The sequence below is a fragment of the Thamnophis elegans genome, chromosome 13 (assembly GCF_009769535.1).
Source record: "Thamnophis elegans isolate rThaEle1 chromosome 13, rThaEle1.pri, whole genome shotgun sequence".
NCBI lineage: Eukaryota > Metazoa > Chordata > Lepidosauria > Squamata > Colubridae > Thamnophis > Thamnophis elegans.
This window is the reverse complement of record NC_045553.1, coordinates 2,778,327-2,805,507: the sequence shown is the minus strand read 5'-3', so window position 1 is coordinate 2,805,507 and position 27,181 is coordinate 2,778,327. Positions and strand designations below refer to the sequence as shown.

General features: G+C 47.1%; 1 protein-coding gene across 1 annotated transcript in view; it reads right to left on the bottom strand.

Moving 5' to 3' along the window:
- Window positions 1–27,181, bottom strand: part of POLE (DNA polymerase epsilon, catalytic subunit) — a 75,540-nt gene that overhangs the window by 29,114 nt on the left and 19,245 nt on the right. The window contains 17 exon segments of the mRNA XM_032229346.1: window positions 499–708; window positions 1,908–2,126; window positions 3,308–3,430; window positions 4,714–4,794; window positions 5,000–5,102; window positions 7,150–7,364; window positions 8,149–8,344; window positions 9,253–9,410; window positions 12,623–12,767; window positions 14,060–14,152; window positions 15,708–15,856; window positions 17,266–17,411; window positions 19,611–19,757; window positions 19,880–19,982; window positions 23,538–23,666; window positions 25,523–25,630; window positions 26,965–27,177. Of these exon segments, the coding sequence (XP_032085237.1) occupies window positions 499–708; window positions 1,908–2,126; window positions 3,308–3,430; window positions 4,714–4,794; window positions 5,000–5,102; window positions 7,150–7,364; window positions 8,149–8,344; window positions 9,253–9,410; window positions 12,623–12,767; window positions 14,060–14,152; window positions 15,708–15,856; window positions 17,266–17,411; window positions 19,611–19,757; window positions 19,880–19,982; window positions 23,538–23,666; window positions 25,523–25,630; window positions 26,965–27,177 (2,538 nt within the window).

Below are 27,181 nucleotides of genomic sequence, written 5' to 3'. Positions count from 1 at the left end.
TATATATGCAGTGACTATTTAAAATACCTTGTTGAAAAATGAAGGAATAAGATTTCTGTTTGAATGTATGATGGACAAGAACAATAATGAATATAAGCATACTCGATAGTTGATTGGTGGAACTATGCATAATTGAAAACAGTGATATACAAATATAAATGGTTGGTAAATATCATATTGGGATCTGGGATTATATAAAGGTATATTGTTATTAAATAGATAATCAAGAATGTAAGGGAATTAGGTTTATTAAAAAAATAATACTAATTGTAATTGAATATACATTGTACAATGAAAGTAGGCCTGCAGGCCCTTCGATCACAGGACAGCTCCCATCGTGATGGGGTAGACAGGAATCCTGTCCTGTCCGGCAAAGGATTCCGGGAATCGAAGTGCAACACAGCTAGAGGATTATCAGGTCAGCGTATAAGCAGCGCGGCCCGCGCTGAACGTCGGGGCTCACGCGCCCGCCGTCCTCGGCAGTGAGAATGCTCGTACCTGGATTACTTGCCACGGCATGTCAAGGATACTCCGCGCAGTCTTGCGTAGGAAATTGCTCAGCCCCTTGGAGGGCCCGGCCCGGATTACTCCGCCCCCGGGAGCTGCTTCTCCGTTGGCCAGCCTCCGCTTCTTCCGGCGCTCCTGCCGTTGTCGGGCCTGCAGCTCCCACTTTTTCTTATGGTAGCGCAGCCAGAGAAGGCGTTCCTCCTGCGGCAGAGCAAAGCGGACGGAGGCAGCGGTTGAGTGGGGGGGGGGGGGGTCACAGGCAGCTGCAAAGCAGCCTCAGGTGCTTGAGCTCAGGCACCTGAAATATTTCACCTAGACCAGGGGTCCCCAAACTTTGGGGCTTGGCGGTCCGGCTGGAGGGGGTGTGTGGAGAGGAGAACTCTTCTGTCTCAAGGACCGTCTCGTAGATTTCCACTGCTCTCCTCTGCGCATTCACTAATCAGGCACTGGACTCAGCTGTTCCCCATCTTCCTCATCAGCCACCTCCACACCTGGGAGCTGTTGACTCTCCGCCTGAGGGCTGACGGACAGCCCAGGCTCCGCCTCTCTCTCTCTCTTCCTCCCTCCCTCCCTCCCTCTCTCTCTCTCTCTCTGACAGCTCCATTCCCTTTTCCCCGTCGGAGTTCTCAGGTTGCCTTGATGCTGACCGGCCCATAGATTTCCACTGCTCTCCTCCCCTCTCCCTTCTGTGCATTCGCAAATCAGGCACTGGAGCCAGCTATTCCTCCACTTCCTCATCAGCCACCTCCAGACCTGGAGGCTGTTGACTCTCCGCCTGAGGGCTGACGGACGGCCCAGGCTCTGCCTCTCTCTCTCTCTCTGAGAGTTCCATTCCCTCTTCCCCCTCGGGTTCTCAGGTTGCCTTGATGCTGACCGGCCCATAGATTTCCACTGCTCTCCTCTCCTCTGCCTTCTACACATTCTCTAATCAGGCACTGGACCCAGCTGTTCCCCCTCTTCCTCATCAGCCACCTCCAGACCTGGAGGCTGTTGACTCTCCGCCTGAGGGCTGACGGACGGCTCAGGCTCTGCCTATCTCTCTCTCTCTCTCTCTGACAGCTCCATTCCCTCTTCCCCCTCAGGTTGCCTTGATGCTGACCTGACTCCCATGCCACCTCCTCCTCCTCCTCCGCTGGAGGGGCTGGCAGCTGACAGGCCACACCTATGTCCAATACACTTTTGAGTTGGAACTGCTCCCTGCAGAGATAACCAAGCCCATCTGAGCAATGGCGATAGACTTGCAATCACTTCCTTTTTACTGAAAACTATCTCAGGGGCGAAAGGGTCAACGGTTTTCCCAGCGGGGCAGCCCCAACCTCAAAGCAACCCCGCTGCTAATTGGCTGAGAAGCTTTTGGCCTGCTCTCTGATGCAGTTGCAGCCCTGAGCAAGCCGACTTACCTTAGTGGTGCCAGCGGGCGGCGGGGGCCCCAGGATCTCCCTCCAGGACTGGGTGAGCTCCAGAGCTTGGGACTGCTGCTGGCTCTCCTCCGCGGTGGGGATTCGTTTACGCTTGCTTGACATGGGGGGCACTGGGTGCAGAGGTTTGCTGACCCCAAAATCTTCCATATCGGCCACCTGACTATTCGGGGTATCCTCCATGGGTACGTTAGTGGAGACCTACAGGGAAAGCCCAATGATGATTATATGAAAGAGGTTAGCTCTGCCATCTTCGCTACAGCTGACTGGCATCCTGGTATAACTGGAGGAAAGGAGGGGGGTGTAGGACAAAATTGGGGGAGGTGGGCAGGTGGAGAGATGAAGGTTGTAAGGGGTGGGGAGGAAGACGTTGGCAAGTGGCCAGATTTAACTGCCTCGAGGACGCCTGGCCTGGGAACGAAGGCAAAACATCTTTGAGACACACACCTACAATCAAAGCAGTTCTCCAAACATCAGACCAGAATATTGTCCGGTATATGGGTCTGTAAGTGGTGTTGTCAGGCCTGCAATTAAATTCCTTTTAGAATTTTGGTCCGCCACACTTTCTCTTATTTCATTATTCTGTTTCTTTAGTATAGTTGATGGGAGGGGGGAATAGACAGGAGTAGGATTATGGAATGTGTTATTGTTTTCATTCTTTACTAGAAGCCAAGGTCATCTTTTGTCTCCGCACTTTTACACCTGACCGGAAGCAGCTGGGTGGAGACGCCAGCGTGGAAGAAGAAGATTGGACCATGTGATGGATTTATGGGTGTGGGGACAAGATCGTGAACTTTCAACTGGGTGGGATTCTGATGTCATTTCCAGAATTGGGATTAACACAGATGTGCTAAGAATGTCTGATTTATTCAACTGGAACTTTTAAGGATCGTTTTGCCTGGGACTCTGATTTAATCCTACATGATACTTGGAACGCTGACACCTGTTGCTATAGGACATGTCTTTGTCCTGCCCTTAAGCCCCATGTGGGACGCAGTGGCTCAGATACTGAGCTTGTCAACTGAAAGGTCGGCAGTTCGGCGGTTCGAATCTCCAGCGCCGCGTAACGGAGTGAGCTCCCATGACTTGTCCCAGCTCCTGCCAACGGAGCAGTTTGAAAGCATGTAAAAAACGCAAGTAGGAAAATAGGAACCACCTTTGGTGGGAAGGCGTTCCGTGCGCCTTTGGCATTGAGTCATGCCAGCCACATGACCACGGAGACGTCTTCGGACAGCACTGGCTCTTCGGCTTTGAAACAGAGATGAGCACCGCCCCCCTAGAGTCGGGAACGACTGGCACAGATGTGCGAGGGGACCTTCACCTTTACCTAAACCCCACAGGCCAGAGGCTGTGGCCGAGAACTGTTAGGTGTGCAATCTTACCTGTCTTTTGCCTTCGCTGACAAAGAGCTCGCTGATTTTCTTCTGCTTGTACACATCGTTTTTCTCCAGCAGCTTTTTGTGCAGCCAATCCGGGTGACGGACACGAGGCACCGGATTCTTCACCTGTCAGGAAGCCTCACATTTAGCCCTCTCCCTTGGTTTTCATTTCTTTCCCCCTTTCCAGGGAGGATGGGACATTGTTTACGATGATTATATCACGTCACTAGGGGGGGTACCTGATAGCAGGATTCCGATATTTGAAGGGCTGCCACAAAGAAGAGGGGCTTACGTTATTTTCCAAAGCACCTGAAGGCAGGACGAGAAGCGAAGGATGGAAACTAACCAAGGAGAGAAGCAACGTGGAATTAAGGAGAAACTTCCTAACAGTGAGGACAATTAACCAGTGGAACCGCTTGCCACCAGAAGTTGTGGGTGCTCCATCACTGGAGCTTTTTAAGAAGAGACTAGGCAGCCACTGCGTCTGAACTGGTTTAGGATCTCCTGCTTCAGCAGGGGGTTGGACTAGAAGACCTCCAAGGTCCCTTCCAGCTCTATTCTGATTAATTCTGATTGATTTCCTCCTTCATTCTGGGTCGCTTCGCTCCTTGATTAGTTTCCATCCATTGTTTCTTGCCTTCAGGTGCTTTAGAAGATAAATCGGCCCCCTCTTCTTTGGGGAAGCCCCTCAAATACCGGAATACTGCTATCACGTCGCCCCAAATTCTTCTGTTCTTTAGACTAGACAAACCCGGATCAGTCTCCGGATACGCTTCAAGGTGCTAGTCGTAACTTATAAAGCCCTTCATGGTATTGGATCTGGGTACTTGAGAGACCGCCTGCTGCCAATTACCTCCCACAGACCCATTAGATCATTAGGTTGGCCTCCTCCAGGTGCCATCTACCAGCCAAGGCCACCTGGCTACTACCCGGGGGAGGGCCTTCTCTGTGGCAGCTCCGGCCCTCTGGAACGAACTACCCGCAGGGATTCGGACCCTCACCTCTCTCCAGGCCTTCCGAAAAGCCGTCAAAACCTGGCTTTGCCGGCAGGCCTGGGGGTGATGAGTTCCCCTCCCCTCTCAACTTGTGTGGTTGTGTGATTCTTGCCTACTTTTATTATTTGTATTTTGTCTTTTATGTTCCCCCTTTTTTCCCCTTTGAATTGTTCGCCGCCCTGAGTCCTCCCGGAGAAGGGCGGCATACAAATAATAAAATACCAATACCAACCCAATTCCTTCGACAACCCGCTGTGGCTGACTCCTGCTCTCCTGCTGGATCGGGGGGTTGGACTAGAAGACCTCCAAGGTCCCTTCCAACTCTGTTACTCTGTTCTGTTTTGCTATTTATTGCAGTGGGAGGGGGGGGCTTGCCCCACTCCCCAAGGATACACTCCCAAGTATATAAATTACCTGCTGCAGTGCTGCCGGAATGGTGATAATCTTTTGGATGGTGCTACCCAGCCTTTCAATGTAATACTCCCAGTCCAGGATCTGTGGATAAAACAGGCAACCCCCGATGAAGCCCACAAGGGATAAAACTGAGCCACCTGAGTTAGCGCTCCGGTTATTCACAGCGGCAACCGGGAAGTCGTTTCCAGGATACCCCCCGGGGAAGCACGGTTTTTCAACAAGCCATATAAGAATCCGGGCCAGTAACCAGATCGAGCCCATTCCATTTCCAGCCTCATCTGCTTACCGTTCGGATATCAAAATCCTGCATCGAGGGGCTTTTGAGCCACTTCCGGAGGTAATGCTTGCGCACCGAGAGCTCGGCCTGGAAAATGGCGAGGGGGATGGCTCTGGGCGGAAGGAAGGACAGGATTGTTGTTGTTAGTTGCAAAGTCGTGTCTGACCTGCCGTGACTCTGGGAGGGGCCATTCACCGTCCACCTGTGGCCTCACTCCCAAGTCGACCCCCTGTTCCTTAGCTGCTCCCTTCGTCTGGCCACTGCGTATGCGCACACTGGGAACAAGCTCCAGCTGTTCCTCTGCCTCACTGATCTCTGACTCCGAAGGCAGCTGATAACTGGCATACGGCTCTGGCCCCCCACTCTGCCTCCGACACAGAGCCCTCCTCAGAGCCTTCCCCAGACCCCAGGACTGGCCCAGGTTCCTCCCCAACCCTCCTCACTGTCTGAATCTGTTCCGCTGGCCGTTGGCAGGCATAACAGCATGGTGGTATTCTTGGACAATTATGGTTGCTTGTCCTTACTGATCTGGGTCCATGAACCAGTCTAACGCGTGGGAGCCTATCCCGAAGACCAAAACATGGAGTGACCGACCTCTTGCTCAGTCCTCAATGTCCGGCCACAACAGATTGGCTTTTCCCCTTTAGGGTCTCTCCCGTATTCCGTTCCATTCCCAAAATGAGAATGATAGCCCCCCCCCACTTTCTAGATAGCTGGCCTTTTGCCATGGTCCTCCGAGTTCCCTCCAGGCACCGCTGCCGAGGTACACCCACGTTAAACCTATCCTCCGTGAGCTGCACTGGCTTCCTATTGGTCTCCGGACTCAATTCAAGGTGTTGATTATCACCTTTAAAGCCCTACATGGCTTAGGGCCAGGATACCTTCGAGACCGCCTGCTGACACATACCTCCCAGCGGCCAGTAAGATCCCATAGATTGGGCCTCCTTCAGGTGACGTCAGCCAATGTCGGCTGGCAGGCCCTCGGAAGAGAGCCTTCTTGGTGGCTGCTCCGACTCTTTGGAACCAGCCCCCCCCCCCCCCCCCGAAAATCCGGACCATACCTACTCTGATGGCCTTCAGGAAAGCCGTAAAAACTTGGCTGTTCCAGCAGGCCTGGGGCTGTTGACCTCACTGTTGAGGTCTGGCCCCGACTAGAATGAATTTATGAGGGATGACTGTTGTTTTAAATTGTATTGTTATGTTTTTTATATTTTCTTGTAAGCCGCCCGGAGTCCTTTGGGATTGGACGGCATATAAAAGCTTTAAATAAATAAATAAGTAAAAAGCGAGGTTTAGGGTTAAGAATGGTGAAATCCAAACGAAATACAGTGGAAGGGGAAATAATATAAGGTGAGCGGTATCGATGGATAATTGCTATTGGAAAGAACAGGAAGCCCCTGATCGTATTGAAACTAGAAAGGGGGAAAAAAATACTACAAAAAAATCCTAACTAAATACTATTCACTGGAGAGTCACTGAACAGCTCCTGTTAGGCCGAAGACTGAGGTTAATCTGGGGAGTCAGAAGGAGGAGCAGAGGGAGTGTCCTCAGATTTACCTCAGTCTCCAGGCAATTGGGCCGTAACAATACCCATCCAGTGACTCCTCCCACGCCCCACCTTGGAAACGCTCCTGTTCATATTGTATTGCGTATATGTGGTGTACGTCTAGGTTTTGTGTGTGTGTGTATTTGTTAATAAAAAATTAAAAAATTAAAGCGAGGTTTGACTGTCACGTTTCCTAACGATGCCGTAATTGATTCCTAATAATCGAGCCAATGTTTTAATACAAAAAACAGCATTAATAGCTTCATTAGGCAAGCTTTGTTCACAGCCAAATCTTTGCTTTGTTCAATTTGCTTCTGAACTTTACCCCCGTTTCCCCTCAGTCTGTGTCATAAATCACGTTACCCACTAGATACACCCCTCCCAACCCGGCAGCAGGAATCTGAGATCCGATTCGCGGAATGCACTCCCACTCACTCTGTCTCCATGACAACACGGAAAGTTGACAGTGAGCAGCCTCCTGCCAACACCATGTTATCTTTCTTGGTGACATCAATTTACCTCTTATTTATTGGACCCTGAATGAATGTACATCTGAACCCATAGTACATGCAACCCTGTACAATGCCGTTACTACCCAACACGGTGGACGTACCTCTCTGTCACTGGGGAGCCTTCTGGTTTCTTGGAGATGATAAATCGGCAGCTCAGGCCGGCGTCCTTCACCATCTGGTCCCCAAGAAACTCAGCCAGGCGCTTGGCTGTGCTGATGGAAGTGGATTTTTGCTGTCCGTAATCCTCCAGCTTCCGAGACATGGATCGATTCTCCGAGATCAACTCAAACAGCTCGGAATCGGGCATATTGGCTGCCTGGAATGGAGGGTGGGGGGGAAACCACATTTATTTTCTGCAGCTGTATGGATTCAGCGCTCTCCGTCAAGCTTCGTGCAGCTTCATCCTTTCCGCAGTACATTTCAACACCCAGCATGCTCAACCGCGGAAGTAAAAGGAAGATGCGCTGTACCGACAGCAGCAAGATCATTGATAACCTATTCTCGTTTTGGTTCCCGCGAAGTCCCGTTTAAAGAGTAGAATGGCAACAGTTGAGTCAAAAAGCAGCTGGGGGACTTCAAAAATACAAAACAGCTCCAACTTTTAACGACCCCATAATCCCTTGCGGGGTGGAGTCTGGGCAACTGAATGGAAGTAGCAGAGTGTTTGAATGGCCAGATGCCCTTCCCTGTCGCCAGTATGGAGTTTTGTTTGGTAGATACATTCTCATTGTGCCCAGAGAGATAAATATTTGCCTCTACCTAGGATCGAACTCACAACCTCCCGATTGTGAGGTGAGAGCGCCACCTCTAGGCCACCCCAGCACCACTCCTGATGTCATTTCATAATGACTCCTGATCATCGTCTTCATTTAACGACCCCGTAATCCCTTGCGGGAGTGGAGTCAGGGCAACTGAATGGAGCTGGGTGTTTTACTGGCCAGATGCCTTTCCTGTTGCCAATACGGAGTCATAGGAATGCCTTTTGGAAAATGCCTGCGTCCCCAGTTCTCCCTCCTGGGGGTGGGGCAGGTGGCTACAAAAACACTGTGGGATCAACCTGTCCGTCTGCTGCAGGAAGAAATCCGCCTCCCAACACCCACCTTGCTATACAGGACATCGAGCCAGTAATCAGCTACTTTGGCGACCGAAGCGTAGACCTCCTCCAGGCTCGTGCCTTTCAGGAAGGCCTCGAAGACGGACGATTGGAAGATCTTCACCAGCTGCAGCTCTCCTCGTCGCTTCACCTCGAAGCCCTTCAGCTCAGCCAAGGAACCATCTTCATTGAAGACAGCGTATCTGCGACACAGCCGTCGGCACCATCAGGACCAAGGCAAACGCCCTCCACCCACGACGACTATTGATTTGGGTGGCAATCGCCGAGCCCGACCGCCCTGCCAAATCCAGGCGTGCCAGGCGTGCTCGGTTGCCACGTTTCGATACCACTTCGAGCCTCCCTTTACCGCACCTGCCCTATCTAGCAAGAGCAACGGGCACTTAGACATCGAACTCCTGGCAGTCGGCAGAGTTAGCCTGCAATGCTGCCTTCTCACCACTGGGAGAGAAGGAAGGGCAATAGCACTTAGACTTATATACCGCTTCACACTGCTTTTACAGCCCTCTCTAAGCAGTTTTTACAAAGTCAGCATATTGCCCCCCCAACAACCTTGGTCCTCGTTTTACCCACCTTGGAAGGACGGAAGGCTGAGGCAACCTTGAGCCAGTCAGGATCGAACTCCTGGCAGTGAGCAGAGTTAGCCTGCAATGCTGCATTGTAACCACTGTGCCACCATGGCCCTCCCTCCTTCTCTCCACACTTAGCACTTCTATACCACTTCACAGTGCCTTTACAGCCCTCTCTAAGCGGTTTTATACAGCCTCTTGCCCCCAACAATCTGGGTCTTCATTTTATCGACCTCATAAGGACGGAAGGCTGAGTTGGTGAGAATCGAACTGCCAAACTGCAGGCAGCCGGCAGGCAGCAGAAACAGCCTGCAGTACTGCACTCTAACCACAACCTGGGTCCTCATTTTATCAACCTCATAAGGACGGAAGGCTGAGTTGGTGAGAATCGAACTGCCAAACTGCCGGCAGCCAGCAGTCAGCAGAAACAGCCTGCAGTACTGCACTCTAACCACTGCGCCACCGTGGATCTCTAAGGGAGACTCCTTCCTGAAACTTTTGTCTTCCCAAAGCTGGATTCTCACCTTTTCTTCAGCTTCTTGCCTTCCTCCTTGGAGGCCGGAAGAATCATAGCTAGGTAGGGCCCGTCTACTTCAAAAAAGATGCTATTCTCGGAGCGGGAAACATACTTGAGGGATGCTGGGTCCACCAACTCCTGGTACTGGTTGTTTGTAAAACCTTCCTAAACAAAAAATGGACACACACACAGAGCCTTTGGTACCGTCTCTGTCGTTTCCGCTAAAGAAAGGGAAGGCGCATTACAACACAGGGTTCAAACTTTGTGTCAGAGTAGATATATTCATGAACTAGAATACGGCTTAGTAACAAGGCCAGCCAATGGGAACTGGAAACACTTTGGAGCCTGGGCGTGGCTTAGCTGTGGAGCTCTGAGTCTGTGTTAAAGCCAAACTAGCCTGCAAGTCTGATCTAAACTAAAACCGATCTCTTCTCTCTACCATCTTGGTATTATATATGTGTCTCGTGTGTCATATTATATATGAAGAGAAGTTAATGAATCCTGCTGAATCAGTTACCTGTGTGTGCTTTCTGGATGGGATTGCTGCAACAAACTCTTGACACTTTGCTGCAGGTAATTGTTGCACAGTTTGCGAATCGTACAGCTTGTTTTTTCACGCATGTGTATTGTGCAAGGACAAAAAATTACGTTTTGCTAACTTTCCTTGACACAGTTCAGGCCTGCGGTGCCCTAAGGAGCCAATCTCTCAGATTCCTCTCTGGTGTTAACACAATCCCACACGGATACCGTGTTTCCCCGAAATTAAGACAGGGACTTATTTTCTTTTGACACCTGAAATAAGCGCCGGGCCTTATTTTGGGGGGGAGGTCTTATTACTTTTGAGGTGCAGGAGGAGGGAAGGCGAGCGTGGTCACCTCGTGGCTGCTGCTATGTTGCAATATTTTCAGGGAGGGCTTATTTTAGCGCATGCGCTCAAAAGCCCCGATTGGGTTTATTATCTGGGGAGGTCTTATTTCCAGGGGAAACGGGGCATTTTAATTTGTATTCTACTGGTTTTGGCTTGCTTGAGATTATCCGATCAGCAGTTAAGTTTCTAGATGAAAACTTTCCCCAATTTATCCAACGTAGAATACCGGAAATGTCCCAAGAATCTCAATGGATTGAATACTTTAGAACTTTTTGTTTTAAAATGGATAAGGATAACAATGATTTTATGTATATTTGATAGAGGATTGGTGATATAATGTAAAACCCTAAGAATATATTACAAAGGTGTCTTGTTGATAAATAATTTTAATAAGGAAGTAATTAAAAATTGGTATATAAAAATCATATATATATATGGGCATACCAGGGGTTGTGACTTTAAATATATACCTTTCACCCTGCCCTGGCTGATAAGGAGTCGAGCTCTGTAGCTCAATGGTTAACACATCTGCCTAAGAGGCAATAGAGCACAGGTTCGATTCCCAGCAAGGGTATGGCTAGCTGATGAGAGCTAAATAGCTTGAAATAGATCTATACTAGTCTCCCTTTATTTATTTATCAGCACAAATATAATATATATACATATACATATATATATACACACACACACACACACACACACATACATACATACATATATATATATGACACTAAATACATATCCATTTCCCTGGCTCAGCTGATAAAGGAGGAGAACCTGGTGGCTTAGTGGTTAACACATCTGCCTAATATGTAATACAGCCCAGGTTCGAATCCCAGTAAGGGTATGACTAGCTGATGAGAGCTAAATAGCTTGAAATAGATCTATACTAGTCTCCCTTTATTTATTTATCAGCACAAATATAATATATATATATACATATACATATATATATACACACACACACACACACACACACACACACACACATATATATATATATATGACACTAAATACATATCCATTTCCCTGGCTCAGCTGATAAAGGAGGAGAACCTGGTGGCTTAGTGGTTAACACATCTGCCTAATATGTAATACAGCCCAGGTTCGAATCCCAGTAAGGGTATGACTAGCTGATGAGAGCTAAATAGCTTGAAATAGATCTATACTAGTCTCCCTTTATTTATCAGCACAAATACAACATATATATATATATATATATATGTATGTATGTATGTATGTATGTATGTATATGTAGTGACTATTTAGAACACCTTGTTGAAAAATGAAGGAATAACATCTCTGTTTGAATGTATGAGGTACAAGGACAATAATGAACATAAGCATACTCGATAGTTGATTGTTAGAATTATGCATAATTGAAAACAGTGATCTACAAATATAAATGGTTGGTAAATCTCTATCATATTGGGATCTGGGATTATATAAAGGTATACTGTTATTAAATAGACAATCAAGAATGTAAGGGAATTAGGTTTTTTGGAAAAAATAATACTAATACTAATTGTAATTGAATATACATTGTACAATGAAAGTGAGGTATTTAGTTATACTAGATGAAAAATCTGTGATTGTAAACGCTATTTGAGATTATGGATGCAAAAACACTTGTAACCAAATGACATGCTGTATGTGATGATGATTCTGTGTGTGTGTGTCTGTGTGTGTTGTTTGTTTAATAAAAATAAAAAAAAATGCCAAAAAAAAAGAATCTCTTTAGTTAAATAAAAATTGATAATGATAGTAATGTATACAATGTTGAGCTGTTATGATAAGTAATAATTGGATATGAGAAGGGAAAGTTAGAAATATTTTGGACTATATATAAAGATTATTAATAACAATAATAATTATAATAAAAAAACAAAACTAGATACAGTTAAGTTTTAACTAATGGGGGAAAATGTTATGATATAGGATATAGTTAAATAAAGAAAGGATAATGATAATAAATTATATACCTGGAGGATTAGAAAATTTTGGTATTAAATATTATGGATGTTTAGCTAAAAACAGGATATGAGGATTTGTTATGTTAATGGAGGATTTTATAACTAAGTAAATGAAATGCCAGCATGTGGTTATGTATTAAATCTTGGTATATTTTAGGATGAAGGATGTTTAAATAACTGTAGTCAAATAAAAGTGGAGGTATGATGATGTTAATATAGTAAATATTTGAGTTCAGATATTTGAATTAATATGAATTATATTTGATGACGGTGGAAGAGATGCACAAAAGCCTTTTGTAACCAGTTGATACACTTTCTACAATATGTAAAGAAGGAGGAGTTGTATGTTTGTTTTGAAAATAAATAAATAAAAATTTAAAAAAGAAGAATCTCAATGGCAATTAAGGGCTGGCCCGAAGAGACCTTCTTAATGCGTTTCATACATAAATGCTAGTGACTCAACTGTGGGAAGTGAACTCTATATCCGGTGCCACCGGATCTTCTGGGGGAAAAGAACGTGGCGTGAAACTCCTCACCTTCACCATGATGTTCAGCATCGCCCCTGGATAGGAGATGGTCACCTTGGGTTTCTTGGGATGGGTTGACTTGATGACAAAGTTCTCCGGAAAGCTGTTTGGAAGCACGCACCATATCCCATCGGTGTCGAGCTCTAAGGGTCTCCTGCGTGGCGGAAGACAGGAGATTGTAAACAAGTCACGGAACACCATACCAAGACCAAAGGCCATCAGTGCTATGGTGGTTCAAAGGTACGTTCTGAAAACTCTTCTATGTTCTGCCCGAATAACTGAAAAGACGTCTCTGATTTGAACAGAGCACAAACTGAATAATAGGAGTGGGGACTGTGGGGGCCTTGGTGCTCTCTGAGCTGGGTGGTTTTCTTGCAGGCGTTTCATGACCCAACTAGGTAACATCATCAGTACTAGAAGAGAGAGGGGTTTGCAGAGAGGAGGAGGAGGAGGAGGAGGAGGAGGAGGAGGAGGAGGAGGAGGAGAAGGAAGAGGGAAGAGGAAGATTGTGGGGTCCTTGGTGCTCTCTGAGCTGGGTGGTTTTCTTGCAGGCGTCTCATGACCCAACTAGGGAACCTCATCAGTGCTAGAAGGGAGTGGAGATTGCAGAGATAAGAGAAAGGGAGGGAGACGGAGGAGGAGGAGAGGCGGAGGAGGAGGAAGAGGACTGTGGGGGCCTTGGTGCTCTCTGAGCTGGGTGGTTTTCTTGCAGGCATCTCATGACCCAACTAGGGAACCTCATCAGTGCTAGAAGGGAGTGGAGATTGCAGAGATAAGAGAAAGGGAGGGAGATGGAGGAGGAGGAGGAGGACGACGACGACTGTGGGGTCCTTGGTGTTCTCTGAGCTGGGTGGTTTTCTTGCAGGCATCTCATGACCCAACTAGGGAACATCATCAGTGGTAGAAGGGAGTGGAGATTGCAGAGATAAGAGAAAGGGAGGGAGACGGAGGAGGACGACGACTGTGCAGTCCTTGGCGTTCTCTAAACGTTGATTTCTTGCAGACATTTCATGACCCAACTAGGGAACATCATCAGTGCTAGAAGGGAGTGGAGATTGCAGAGAGGAGGAGGAGGAGGAGAAAGAGGAGAAGGGAGGAGGAGGAAAAAGGAGGAGGAGGACTGTGGGGTCTTTGGTGCTCTCGGGGCTTGGTGGTTTTCCTGCACACCTTTCATAAACCAACTAGGTAACACCATCAGTACTGGAAGGGGGTACAGTTTGTGGAGAGGAGGAAGAATGTGGAGTCCTTAGTGCTCTCTGAGCTTGGTTGTTTTAAGACATTTCATGACCCAACTAGGCAACATCATCAGTACCAGAAGGGAGTATGGTTTGTGGAGAGGAGGAGGAGGAGGAGGAGGAGGAGGAGGAGGAGGAGGAGGAGGAGGAGGAGGAAAAGAATATCTTCCTCTTTATCTGCGAATTCCCAGCAGCTCCCTCAAGGACTCACCCAATCTGCTCAATCAGTTCCCTGGCCTGAGTGATGATATTGGCACCAGTGAAGCAGACGATGCCAGCCATTTCCATAGAATACCAGCGGGCCCTGCGTCAGGGAGAGAGAGAAAACGCGGGGTAGGAACGGGTTCCCAGGTTCTAATCCTGGCCTCGCCACACCCTGGGAAGGTTTCGGTGCTCCATGCCTCGAGTTGCCTTGGGGGAGAGGAGCAGCAGACATACGTAAATTTAATCAAATAAATCCATTTGATCCGGAGATGCCTGGGAGCCTGAGGCGAGGCGGGCAGCTCAGATCACCACCTGGGAAGTTGGAAACTCAAAAAAGTGTTAAAAGGGCCTTTTCTGCGGTGGCATCATGGGTGGAAGGCTTCCTTGGGAAGTCTGTCCGATGACAACACCCGGGTCTTTCCGTTGAGAGGTGAAAAAGGTTCCAGTTTTGTACAAAATGATTTCAGAGTAAGCAAATGTTGCTGTGAAGATTCCAGAAGAAGCCCTAATTAATTTACGAGCCTCGAGACAAAGTTCAAAAAAACCCAAGCCATTTATTAGGAGCAACATTTTGCAATTTTCTTCTGCTGCGGAGCCAAATCTGATTTCCGGATAATGGCGTCTGAACTTTAGCCCTGTGTCTCCCCTCCCCTCAGTCTGTGTCACAAATCACATCCACCAACGAGGTGCTGCAGCAGGCTGTGAACTTTCGAGCCTCACATGCCTGCTGTAGACATCTGAGATCCGATCCTGATCGAAGATATGTCTGGAATTCTCCCTCCCTTCAATGTCAACTTGATAATAGGCATGGAAACCCTTTACAAGTTGACAGTTGCTTAGCAATGGGTTTTAGGATTAGAATAGCTATTTTATTTTCTTTACAAGAAAAGAAAGTTCCAAGAGGGCTCCACAGCCATTTGTACTACTCAGGTGACTCTGTGGACAGAGATAAATCTCTCCAATTGGCCTCAACAACTCTCTTAAAAGGATGCAAATGACCAGCTGCCTGCAAGGAATATAAATCCTCCAAGTGGCCTCAATGACCCTCTAAAAGGATGCAAATGACCAGCTGTCTGCAAGGAGTATAAATCCTCCAAGTGGCCTCAATGACCCTCTCAAAGGATGCAAATAACCAGCGGTCTGCAAGGAGTATAAATCCTCCAAGTGGCCTCAATGACCCTCTCCAAGGATGCAAATGACCAGCTGTTTGCAAGGAGTATAAATCCTGCAAGTGGCCTCAATGACCCTCTCAAAGGATGCAAATAACCAGCGGTCTGCAAGGAGTATAAATCCTGCAAGTGGCCTCAATGACCCTCTCAAAGGATGCAAATAACCAGCGGTCTGCAAGGAGTATAAATCCTGCAAGTGGCCTCAATGACTCTCTCAAAAGGATGCAAATGACCAGCTGTCTGCAAGGAATATAAATCCTCCAAGTGGCCTCAATGACCCTCTCAAAAGGATGCAAATGACTAGCCGCCCACAAGGAGTATAAATCCTTCCATCCACCCACGATCCAAGTCAGAGCTTGAAGAAGCTCCTTGGGTGAGAAGCGAAAGGCCTTCGAAGGAAAGCAAAGGAAGTCCAGTGGGCTCCTGAAAAAGCGCCTTTGGGAGGCCACCGATAGCCACGTCCCTTCCGTTCCGTTCCACACTCACCCTTTGCGCATGACGTAGCCGTAGAAGGAGTTGAGGATGCACTTGTGTGCCAGCTGCAGGGAGTCGTACAAGATCTCCATGTTTTTGCAACGCTTCACTTCGGAGGCATCGGCCATTTCAGTGGCAGCTGCCAGCTTCTTCTTCCACACCTGGAATGGGGGAGACAGGACAGACAGACAGTCCTTACAGGAAGGAAAAATAAATCCACCTTGGAAGGCTCAGAGAGGGATTTCCCGGGGTATAAAGCAACAGCCTACTTAGGGCTGAATTTAGGTTCTTGTAATTCATTATAGCTCAGTCTGAACTGCAGGAATCTTCCTTAGCCAAGGACTCCACTTCCGTAGGAAGGCAGGAAGTTTTTACTGTCAAATGCCAAAAGGTTTTCCCCTTTGCATTTGAGCATCCAAGAAGGGATAGGGAAGGAGAAAAGGGAAAGAGGAAAGACAAAGAAAAAGATGGGAAGAGAGCAAGGAAGGAAAAAGAAGGAAAGAGGGGAAGGAAGGAAAAAGCAGAATGAAGAGGGAGTTACTGGGTTACTCAATGAACAGCGGGAGCCTGTTCCCAGTGTGCGCATGCGCAGAGTTGCCAGACAAAGGGAGCAGCTAAAGAACAGGGGTCAACTTGGGAGTAAGCCCAGAGGTGGGCAGTGAATGGCCCCTCCCAAAGGGAATAAAAGAGGAGCGACAGGGGAGTGGAGTTTGCAGGAGACCATTAGTTTGCTTCATTGGTTCGTGACTCCGAGACTCCTTGCCAAGTTCTGCAGAGATCGGCCTGGCAGCTCTCCAAGCCAGAGAAGGTCTGTGACTGTAAATCCTCCCTTGAAAGACTTTGCTGGAGGTGAATGAGCAGAATTCACAGCCAATTAATAAAAGGGGTTTTTTGTCGGGACAAGGAGTTTCCTTCAGGCTCTTGGGAAGCCTCGGTCAGAACAGTCACAGAAATTTAAACCTCATATTGCTTGTTCCCCTGCAGCTTGGAGGGCAAAAGTCAGTCCAATTATCTGAAATGCACACAGGTTTGGGTTTTGACCCAAATAACCCTGTTAGGAATATAATTCTAACGGTTGGGTTGGCAGTATATAAATCATGTAACAAAGCTGTATCTGTTTCTTTAAACCATACTGTAAAATGTGATTGGATGCTGTTTTCCTCAATCGGCCACAAGAGGGAGCCAGAACGACTGTTAGCTCTCTGTTCGTTAGATGCCGGGCTGATCTGATCGGAGTGTTTTGGAAGCTGGCTGTTAGAAAGTGCCGTGAGCTATTGTAAGTTTTGCAACTGCTAGCAAACTTTGAATACTGAACTGATTATATGATACTGGACTATGTTATTTGGATTATCCCTTAACTGAAAGACGATGATGACTGACTGTCTTATCCGTGTATGAGTGGACTGTTTGATGGACTCTGATACCTCTATTTCCACGAAAATAAAAGCCTATTTAAACTGCAGTGTCTCTGTATGCTGGTTTGTGTGTTCTCCAACACAACTCTCATAACGCTTCTCTGAACGCACTCGCTCTCCCAATGGGGAGCTTACCTAACAAACCCCCCTCATACCTTATGTAATCCTTTAAACTCATAGCGGCGATCCCGAAAAGCCCGGACTGTGTCTACGTAGAAGGAGTTTTCTCTCTGACAAATAGTAGTGACACGTTCCTCCACTTTTGTCACGTGGATCTTCTTGTAAGCTTTGCGACAATAATCTGCGCCAAAGAAATGGAGGTATTTTAATTCCAAATATAGGACTTTCTCAGGAAATCATTCCAGATATTCCCCATACACATATAGGTAGTCCTTGACTTACACCAGCTTGTTTAGTGGCTGTTTCACACTTGCGACCTTGGTAACCTGATTTGTTCGGGTGGTCGTCAACTGACTCGCATTTATGACGGCTGCAATGTGCCCGGCGTCACACAATCCCCTTTTGCGACTTTCTGACAAGCAGTGTGAATGGGGAAGCCAGATTCACTTAACAACTGGGTTAGTCGCTGAAATAATTGGGGTGGTTCGCTTAACAAACGAAAAGTCGTAAAATGGGGCGGAACTCGCTTAAACAAATTTCTTATTTAGCAACGTCAATTTCGGGCTCAATCGTGGCCGTAGATTGAGGACGGCCCGTATTATCATTCACCAATTTCGTGTTTCGCTTCACATTGGCTGCATCGCTTGCATTAAAAGATCAGCTTATCGGTGAGACCAGTGGCCTTTAATAATAATAATAATAATAACAAGACTCCTCTTCACTTACTGAACTGGAATGAATACAGTATTTCCCCGAAAATAAGACTGAGTCTTATATTAATTTTTGCTCTAAAAGACGCTTTAGGATTTATTTTCAGGTGAGGTCTTATTTTTGTTGTTGTTATTGTTAGAACGGCTGTACTAAATGCACCTGTCTGGCTGAAGATAGACTTATATACCGCTTTACGGTGCTTTTACAGCCCTCTCTAAGCGGTTTACAGAGTCAGCCTCTTGGCCCCAACAATCTGGGTCCCCATTTCACCAAGCTTGGAAGGATGGAAGGCTGAGTCTTTGAGCCAGTCAGAATCGAACTGCTGGCAGTTGGCAGAATTAGCCTACAATACTGCATTCTAAGGAAGGAAGGAAGGAAGGAAGGAAGGAGGGAGGGAGGAATATCAATAGACTTATATACCGCTTCACTGTGCTTTTACAGCCCTCTCTAAGCAGTTTACAGAGTCAGCCTTTTGCCCCCAACAATCTGGGTCCTCATTTGATCCACCTCAGAAGGATGGAAGGCTGAGTCGACCTTGAGCTGGTCAGGATCGAACTCCTGGCATGGAGCAGTGAATTAGCCTGCAATACTGCATTTTTACCACTGGGAAGGAAGGAAGGGAAGAAGGAAGAAAGAAAGGAAAGATAAAAGGGAGGAAGGATAAAAGGGAAGGAGTGTGGGGGGAAGGAAGGAAGGACAATAGCAGTAGCACCTAGACTTATATACCGCTTCATAGTGCGGTATATAAATCTAAATGCCCTCTCTAAGCAGTTTATAGAGTCAGCCTTTTGCCCCTAACAATCTGGGTCCTCATTTTGCCCATCTCGGAAGGACGGAAGGCTGAGTCAACCTTGAGCCAGTGAGATTCGAACTGCCCAAATTGCAGGCAGCCGGCAGTCAGCAGAAGCAGCCTGCAGTACTGCACTCTAACCACTGCGCCACCTCAAGCTCTAAGATCTTAATTGGGGCTTATTTTGGGGAGTAGGGCTTATAATACTAGCATTCTAAAAATCATGCTAGGGTTTAATTTTCCGGTTAGGCCTTATTTTGGGGAAAATATGGCATTAGGCTCCACTTTGGAACGATCTCCCCGTAGAGATCCGGATCCTCACTACTCTCCCAGCCTTCCGTAAAGCCAAGACCTGGCTATTCCGGCAGGCCTGGGGCTGTTGATGAGTATCCAGCCCCACGCTAAAGTGTATGCATGATGTGAATTTTTTAATTAACTGTATTCTTATTTTTAATTTTTATATGTCTCCTGTTTTGTCTGTAAGCCGCCCAACGTCCCTAGGGAGTGGGCGGCATACAAATGTCATAAATAAATAAATAGGAGTGGTAGAGGGGGAGGGGAAGTAGGGTAGAGGGGAATGATGGTGGGAAGACGGAAAGTTGGAGGGGGGGCGAAAGAAAGGGTGTATGGAGGGTCGAAGAGGTACATTGGGTTTCTATTTTGGGGGGTATTGTCGACAAGAGGAATGGCTGTGTTTATTGTTTAATGTTATATGGCCCCGGTTATGCACAGTATATATGTGACTGTACGAAAATGAAATGGAAAAAATAAAAACACATTTTCAAAAAATAAATAAATAAATAAATAAATAATAAACTTTGAACTTGGAAAAAAAGTTCCAGAAATTCTCTCCTGGGACCAAGGAAGTTTGGTTCTCACCCGCCAATCGCTTCTTTTCGTATTTGGCTTGATCTTCTCGAGACAGCTCGTGAAACGCCCGGGGAGGCCCATCTGGGAAAAGAGCAGGAAACTTTTCCGATTCCAATTGCTGCTGGATGCGGTGGAACTCACTCCGGCTCGCTGGCACTGCCGATGGGAGGGAGGGAGGGAGGGGGGAAAAGTGAGCTAAGAACACTTCTGAAGAGTCAGACATGGAGAATACGAACTAAAAGAAGGACGCTCGAGCCGACGGACGTTAAAAGACTCACTGAATTCTCCCCTCCACTGCCAAGTCATTCTCCGTTGACAGCTGGCCCCGGGCTTGTTGAAGTCACAAGCGGCACAGGTTGCCTCGTCCACGATAGCCGAGGGCTGAGGGGAAAGAAAGCATTCATGGAGAAAGCCATGTGGGCACACGCATAATTTTCATTTATTTTGCCTTGTTTATGCAGCGTACATTGGCGGGGATGATCCTTTGAGAGCTGCATGCGACGGAATGTCATTTTAAGGTATGAGCCACGGTGGCGCAGTGGTTAGAGTGCGGTACTGCAGGCTACTTCTGCCGACTGCCTGCAATTTGGCAGTTCAAATCTCACCAGGCTCATGGTTGACTCAGCCTTCCGTCCTTCCGAGGTGGGTCAAATGAGGACCCAGATTATTGGGGGCAATAAGCTGACTCTGTAAACTGCTTAGAGAGGGCTGTAAAAGCACTGTAAAGCGGTATATAAGTCTAAGAGCTATTGCTATTCCTTTTCTCCTTCCTTCTTAGATTGTTGGGGAAACGCAGTTAACTCTGTAAACTGCTGAGAGGGCTGGAAAGACTATAAAGAGGTATATAAGTGTCCAAGTTTAATAAAATTTGTATGCTGCCCACTCCCATCGGGACTCTGGGCGGCTCACAGCAAGACAAAGAAACAATTAAAATACAATATTAAAATTCCACATCATCCATTACATCTAAGCGGGGCTGGATATCAATCAACAGCCCCAGGCCTGCCGGAACAGCCAGGTCTTGACGGCTTTACGGAAGGCCGGAAGAGTAGTAAGGGTCCGGATCTCTGCAGGTAGTTCGTTCCACAGGGCCGGCGCAGCAACAGAGAAGGCCCTCCCCCGGGGAGCCGCCAGCCGGCATTGTCCGGTCGACGGCACCCGGAGGAGGCCCAACCTGTGCGATCTTGTTGGTCTCTGGGAGGTAAATGGCAGGAGGCGATCTCTCAGGTAGCCAGATCCTAAACCATGTAGGGCTTTAAAAGTAATGACTAGCACCTTGAAGCGCGTTCGGAGACCAATGGGGAGCCAGTGCAGCTCGCGGAGGATAGGTGTAACATGGGTGCATCTAGATACACCCCATATCGCTCGTGCGGCTGCGTTCTGGACCAACTGCAGTCTTCGAGCACTCTTCAGGGGCAGCCCCAAGTAGAGCGTGTTACAGTAATCCAGTCTTGAGGTCACAACGGCGTGAGTGACTATTCGAAGGGCCTCCCGGTCCAGGTAGGGCCGCAACTGGTGCACCAGGCGAACCTGGGCAAAAGCCCCCCTGGTCACAGCCGACAGATGGTGCTCTAACGTCAGCTGTAGATCCAGGAGGACACCCAAATTGCAGGCCCTCTCTGAGCGGTGTATAATTTCACCCCCCCAGGCTAAGAGGTGGAATGTCTGGACTAATCTTGGGAGGCAGCATCAATAGCCACTCGGTCTTGTCTGGATTGAGTGCAAGCTTGTTTAAGTGCCGTTGCTCTTAGTGTCCATTCAAAGTGGCAATAAAGTTATTCTAAGTCTCTATAAGAAGAGGGAGAACAGATTGGGCTGTCTGCGCACTGGGCAAGCTGGATCTTATCTTCGCAGTCTTTTTTTTAGTTCATTAATATTAGGTTCTCTGTGGTTAAAGGAACATGCTAGAAAAAAATCCAGTACTGAACTAGGCACGAGGAGAGAAGAATGAACGTGAGATGCGCTTTCTCGAGCGACGTTTTAATGCACTGACATCTAGTGGGAAACCCAAATCACAAACGGCTTTGAAAAGAAAAGCCTAAGTAAAGATATTCTCGTGGCTGAATTTGAATGCCGAGAGAATAAGCTCTTTCGCTTACTCGTTCCTTACTCCTTGCTCTTTCTATTCTCTGCGCTTAGTTGTAAGTGCACAAAATGCCACAATTTACAGATACTAAGGTGGTAGGATGGTTTACATTAGGAAGGTACGGAATTCAACGGATAGTTAGGACTGCAGAAAAAAAAACAATTTGCAACTAGCCTGCCTTCCGTTGAAGATCCAGGCATTCCATGGGCCAATAGCAATAGCAGTTAGACTTATATACCGCTTCATAGGGCTTTCAGCCCTCTCTAAGCGGTTTACAGAGTCAGCATATCGCCCCCACAGTCTGGGGTCCTCATTTCACCCACCTCGGAAGGATGGAAGGCTGAGTCAACCTTGAGCCGGTGAGATTAGAACCGCTGAACTGCAGATAGCAGTCAGCTGAAGGGGCCTGCAGTGCTGCACCCTAACCACTGCGCCACCTCAGGCCAGAAAGGGGATGGAGAAAATATCTAAATTCCTTGTGTGTCTGATCACACTTGTCTGTTCTGTTCCTATTTCTAATTCTATTCTTTCCAATTCCTATTCCTATTCCTATCCCATCCAAAAATCAATTTTGCCCTCTCTTTTGAAACTCTTTTGCAACTCTTAACGGAACTCTTGCAAGAAGCACAATTGGTTCCAGCTCCTTGATGGCTTCTTGTCCTCCTCCACTTCAGAGTGGTTAACTAAGAGTTTCTTTTCATTACACAAGGGGAATAGTGTTTTTCTTCTATGTCCTTTCTCTGAGACAGCAGCCTTAGAGAAGGGAAAAAAAACCAAGAAGAGGCCATTGTAAGTGTGTATTTCTCCCAGAGCCCTTCAAGAAACGGATTGCCCACCTCATCAATCACGAAACAGACGCAACTCTTGCTTTGAAGAAAGGAAGAGGAGGAGAATAAGGAGGAGTGGAAAGGGGAGAGAGGAGACGGAGAGAGGAAGGGGAAGTAGAGAAGGAAAGGATAGAGGGAAGAAAGGAGGGAGGGAAGGAGGAGGAGAGAGGGAGAAGAAAGTGATGGATAAGGTACAAATATGGTGTATGGAGAGCAGGAGAGCCAATAATTGTTTTTGGGAGCTGATGGTGAGGTGAATTGATGTAAATATTTAATAATTACAACACGATATTGGCTATGTAATAGTATACATGTGATTGTATGTTATAAAAATGAAAAAGTAACGTGACTGCACTTGTATACTGTTGCTCTTTAATTTCACTGTAAAAATAGGACAAGCTGAATATATTAATAGACTGCAGAAATACACCGAAGGGAGGAGTAGAGGGATAGAAGAAAGAAGGGTAGAGAGGGTGGGAGAGAGGACTGGAGGGAGGGTGAGAAGGAAGGGAGGGAGTATACTGGGAGAGAGGAGTGGTAGAGGGGGAGGGGAAGTAGGGTAGAGGGGAATGATGGAGGGAAGAAGGGAAGTTGGAGGGGGGCGAAAGAAAGGGTGTATGGAGGGTTGAAGAGGTACATTGGGTTTCTATTTTGGGGGGTATTGTTGACAAGAGGAATGGCTGTGTTTATTGTTTAATGCTATATGGCCCCGGTTATGCACAGTATATATGTGACTGTACGAAAATGAAATGGAAAAATAAAAACACATTTTAAAAATAAAAATGAAAAATAAAAAACCATCTTTTGCAATGCTAAAAAAAAAAAAAGAAAGAAAAAAAAGAAAGGAATTTTAAAGTCCCATTCTGACCTTGGACTACGAGATCACGTTGAATCGCTGGAACTCCCGTTTTCCTTGGCAGGCTGCCCCCGCCGTGAACCGAAATGAGCATCCCACCCCAAAGAAGAGAATTTAAAGCTAGTCCACCACCACCCCCCAAAAAAAACCAAGAAAACCACATTCACCTGCAGCCTATTGGTCAAGATGATGTTTGGATACATGGCCCCCACATCCAGATGGTAAATGAGAGGGCATTCGATTCTGTTGGGGACGTCCTTCAGGGAATTCAGTTTAACTTTGATTTCTTCACAAACCTGTTGCAAAGGAGAGAGAATGAAAGGAATCCAGAGGAAAGGAGATGTGCTTAAAATAATTACACATCGTTCAAGTACACAGCAAGCAAAATTGAATTGAATTTTATTATTTGTATGCCGCCCTTCTCCGGGAGGGACTCAGGGCGGCGAACAACTCAGAAGGGGAAACGGGGAACATAGAACAGAATACAAGTAATTAAAATAACCAAGAATCACACAACCATACAAGTCGAGAGGGGAGGGGAACTCATCAACCCCAGTCCTGCCGGCACAGCCAGGTTTTGGCGGCTTTCTGGAAGGCCTGGAGAGGGGTGAGGGTCCGAATCTCCGTGGGGAGTTCATTCCAAAGGGCCGGAGCTGCCACAGAGAAGGCCCTCCCCCGGGTAGTAGCCAGATGGCATTGGCTGGTAGACGGAACCCGGAGGAGGCCAACCCTGTGCGATCTAATGGGTCTTTGGGAGGTAATTGGCAGCAGGCGGTCTCTCAAGTATGTATGCTGGGAGCGAGGTTGTTTGTCCGTGGGCCGTGTCCCTCTCCGAGAAGGCCATTGTCAAAGCTGGCGAAACAAGGGAATGGGCCTCCCTCCCTCATCACAGGCCTATCAACCAAGAATCCACATAAGCAGGAGTAACAATCGAGGAAGAAATAGTATAGCTGTCAGGCCTGCAATTATATTCCTTTTAGAATTCTGGCCTGCCACACTGTCTCTTATTTCATTATGCTGTTTCTTTAGTATAGTTGATGGGAGGGGGGAATAGAAAGGAGTAGGATTGTGGAATGTATTGTTGTCATTCTTTTCTAGAAGACCAAGGTCATCTTTTGTCTCCGCACTTTTACACCTGACCGGAAGCAGCTGGGTGTGGATGTCAGCGTGGAAGAAGAAGATTGGACCAGTGATGGATTGTGGGTGTGGGGACAAGAACATGAATTTTTAACTGGATGGGATTCTGATGTCATTTCCAGAATTGGGATTAACACAGATGTGCTAAGAATGTCTGATTTATTAAATTGGAACTTTAAGGATCGTTTTGCCTTGGACTCTGATTTAATTCTACATGATACTTGGAACGCTGACAATAGCAATAAAAACAGGTGGAACAATCTACCATATATATATATATATAGCTCTGTGTGTGTGTGTGTGTGTGTGTGTGTGTGTGTGTGTGTGTGTGTGTTCCAGCATAAGTCTGGAATGCCTCGAGCAATTTCAACCAAACTTGGGAGGAAAAAAATCCTATGGGGGTAAGACAATCCTAACATTCCTTGGGAGGGTGTCCGTGTGTGTGTGTTTCGGGAATGCATGGGCCGCAGAAATGAAAAGAACTGTATTATATATATAGTATCAAGTCACAGTACTTTTGACAGTGATAGTGTGCATTTTGGATTCAAGTTCTGTTAAGATACAGCCTGTTGTGCCGTAAAATGGCTTCTACTGTACAGAACTGCCATGGTAATGGCTTCGCAGTACTCAAGGGGGGGGGTCCCTCTAATACAGGATTGGGATAAATACATCCCCCAGCTACGTTGGGTTATTAGCTACTAGTATATATGTAAAAAGCAAGGAGACTTTACTCCTTCGTGCCCTGGCAGCATTACCTAGCTTGACAGTGAAAAGAAAAAGGAAAATCAAGCTTGAAAAACACCCCAAATCCGACAACTGAACCCTGTGTGACTTATGTTCTTTAGGATGACAAAAAAAAAAAAAAAGCAGAACACCTGGGAAATGAAAGGACAGACGCAAGAATCAGAAACCGCTTCAATAAGAAGAGACAATGGCCACCGTGGCTGCGGCCGAAGGACGGGAAATGCCTGTTGCCTCGTGTCTGCGGCGATTTCCCCAGGCGTGGAAAGCTTACCTCTTGGAAATTGGTGACCTGCTCTAAGGGAATCCCCTCCTCTTCCTCAATGGCGTGGCGGAGCGTCTTCTCCACGCGTTGCAGCAGGAAGTCAAAGGCAGACGGATTCTGGGGAAGAGCCAGGAGAGGAATTTAGCATCCCACTTCGGTTAAAGCCCACAGTGCCCCAAAACAGTGAGTGGGGAAAAAAAATATCTATGCAACAGAAGGCAAATGTAATGTAGACATTGTAAAGGAGAATATTTGTAGCTCAGGGTTGACGTGAGGAGTTCCTGGTGCTCTCTGAGCTTGCTCGTTTTCTTGCAAATGTTTCATGACCCAGCTAGGCAAGATCATCAGTGCCAGAAGGGAGTAGGTTTTGGGAGGAGGAGGAGGATTGTGGGGTCCTCAAGTGCTCTCTGAGCTTGCTTGTTTTTTTGCAGACGTTTCATAACCCAACTAGGCAACATCATCAGTGCTAGTAACAGAATGCTGGTGTCATTCTGACAAATCAGCATAAAGCATTGGCGTCTCTGTTATAGCAATAGCAATAGCAGTTAGACTTATATACCGCTTCATAGGGCTTTCAGCCCTCTCTAAGCGGTTTACAGAGTCAGCATATCGCCCCCACAGTCTGGGTGTCCTCATTTCACCCACCTCGGAAGGATGGAAGGCTGAGTCAACCTTGAGCCCGTGAGATTTGAACCGCCGAACTGCAGATAACAGTCAGCTGAAGTGGCCTGCAGTACTGCACCCTAACCACTGCGCCACCTCGGCTCTTGTTATCAAGTTGCCATGGTGAGGAAAGGGGGGGAGAGCGCATTCCACGTGTAACTTCGGCTAGAGTCGGGTCTCGGGTTACTACAGCAGGCTTGTGAGGTGTGCACCTCGCTGGAGAATGTGATTTATGACACAGACTGAGCGGAGGGGAGAAACGGGGGCAAAGTTCAGCCATAGTTTAAATGAGGTTAGACCTGACTGCAATGGGGTTCCTAATAAATGACTGGGTTTCTTTTGAAACTTGGCTCGAGGCTCATGACTTAATTAGGGCATCTTTCGGAAACCTGACACAGCCATCAATAGACATAAAAAACATCCATAAGCAAAACCAGCTGATACACTTTCTACAATATGTAAAGAAGGAGGAGTTGTATGTTTTGAAAATAAATAAATAAATAAATAAAATTTTCAAAAAAAAAAGGTGCTTTTTTCCCCCCAACCCAAGAGGCAACTGGACTTTCTGTTTTGTTTTTTTTTCTTTGAAGAGGTTTCGCTTCTCATCCAAGAAGCTTCTTCGGCTCTGTGAAATTAACCTGCCTTATTCAGAACTGAAGAAGCCTCCTGGATGAGAAGCGAAACCTCTTCAAAGAAAAAGAAAAAAAACCAGAAAGCACCTTTGGGGCAATCGTGACTTGGATAGCTTGAGAGACTCGATAAAGACGTTTTCCACGGAAGGTTCGTACCATTTTAAAGCGGCAGGGGATGTCGCTGCGGAAGACCCCCGACTCCAGGGCCTCCACGTGTCCCCCTATGTAGGTCTCCGAGTCGAGCACATGCCCGTCCTCCGTAAGCTTGTTGAATTCCTGCTCCTGCTTGTTGGGGAAGATGATGTTGGCGTGATAGGCCTGGACCATGAGCAGGGCCTCACACAAGGTTCCGGAGCCTTTCCGCAGCACCTGC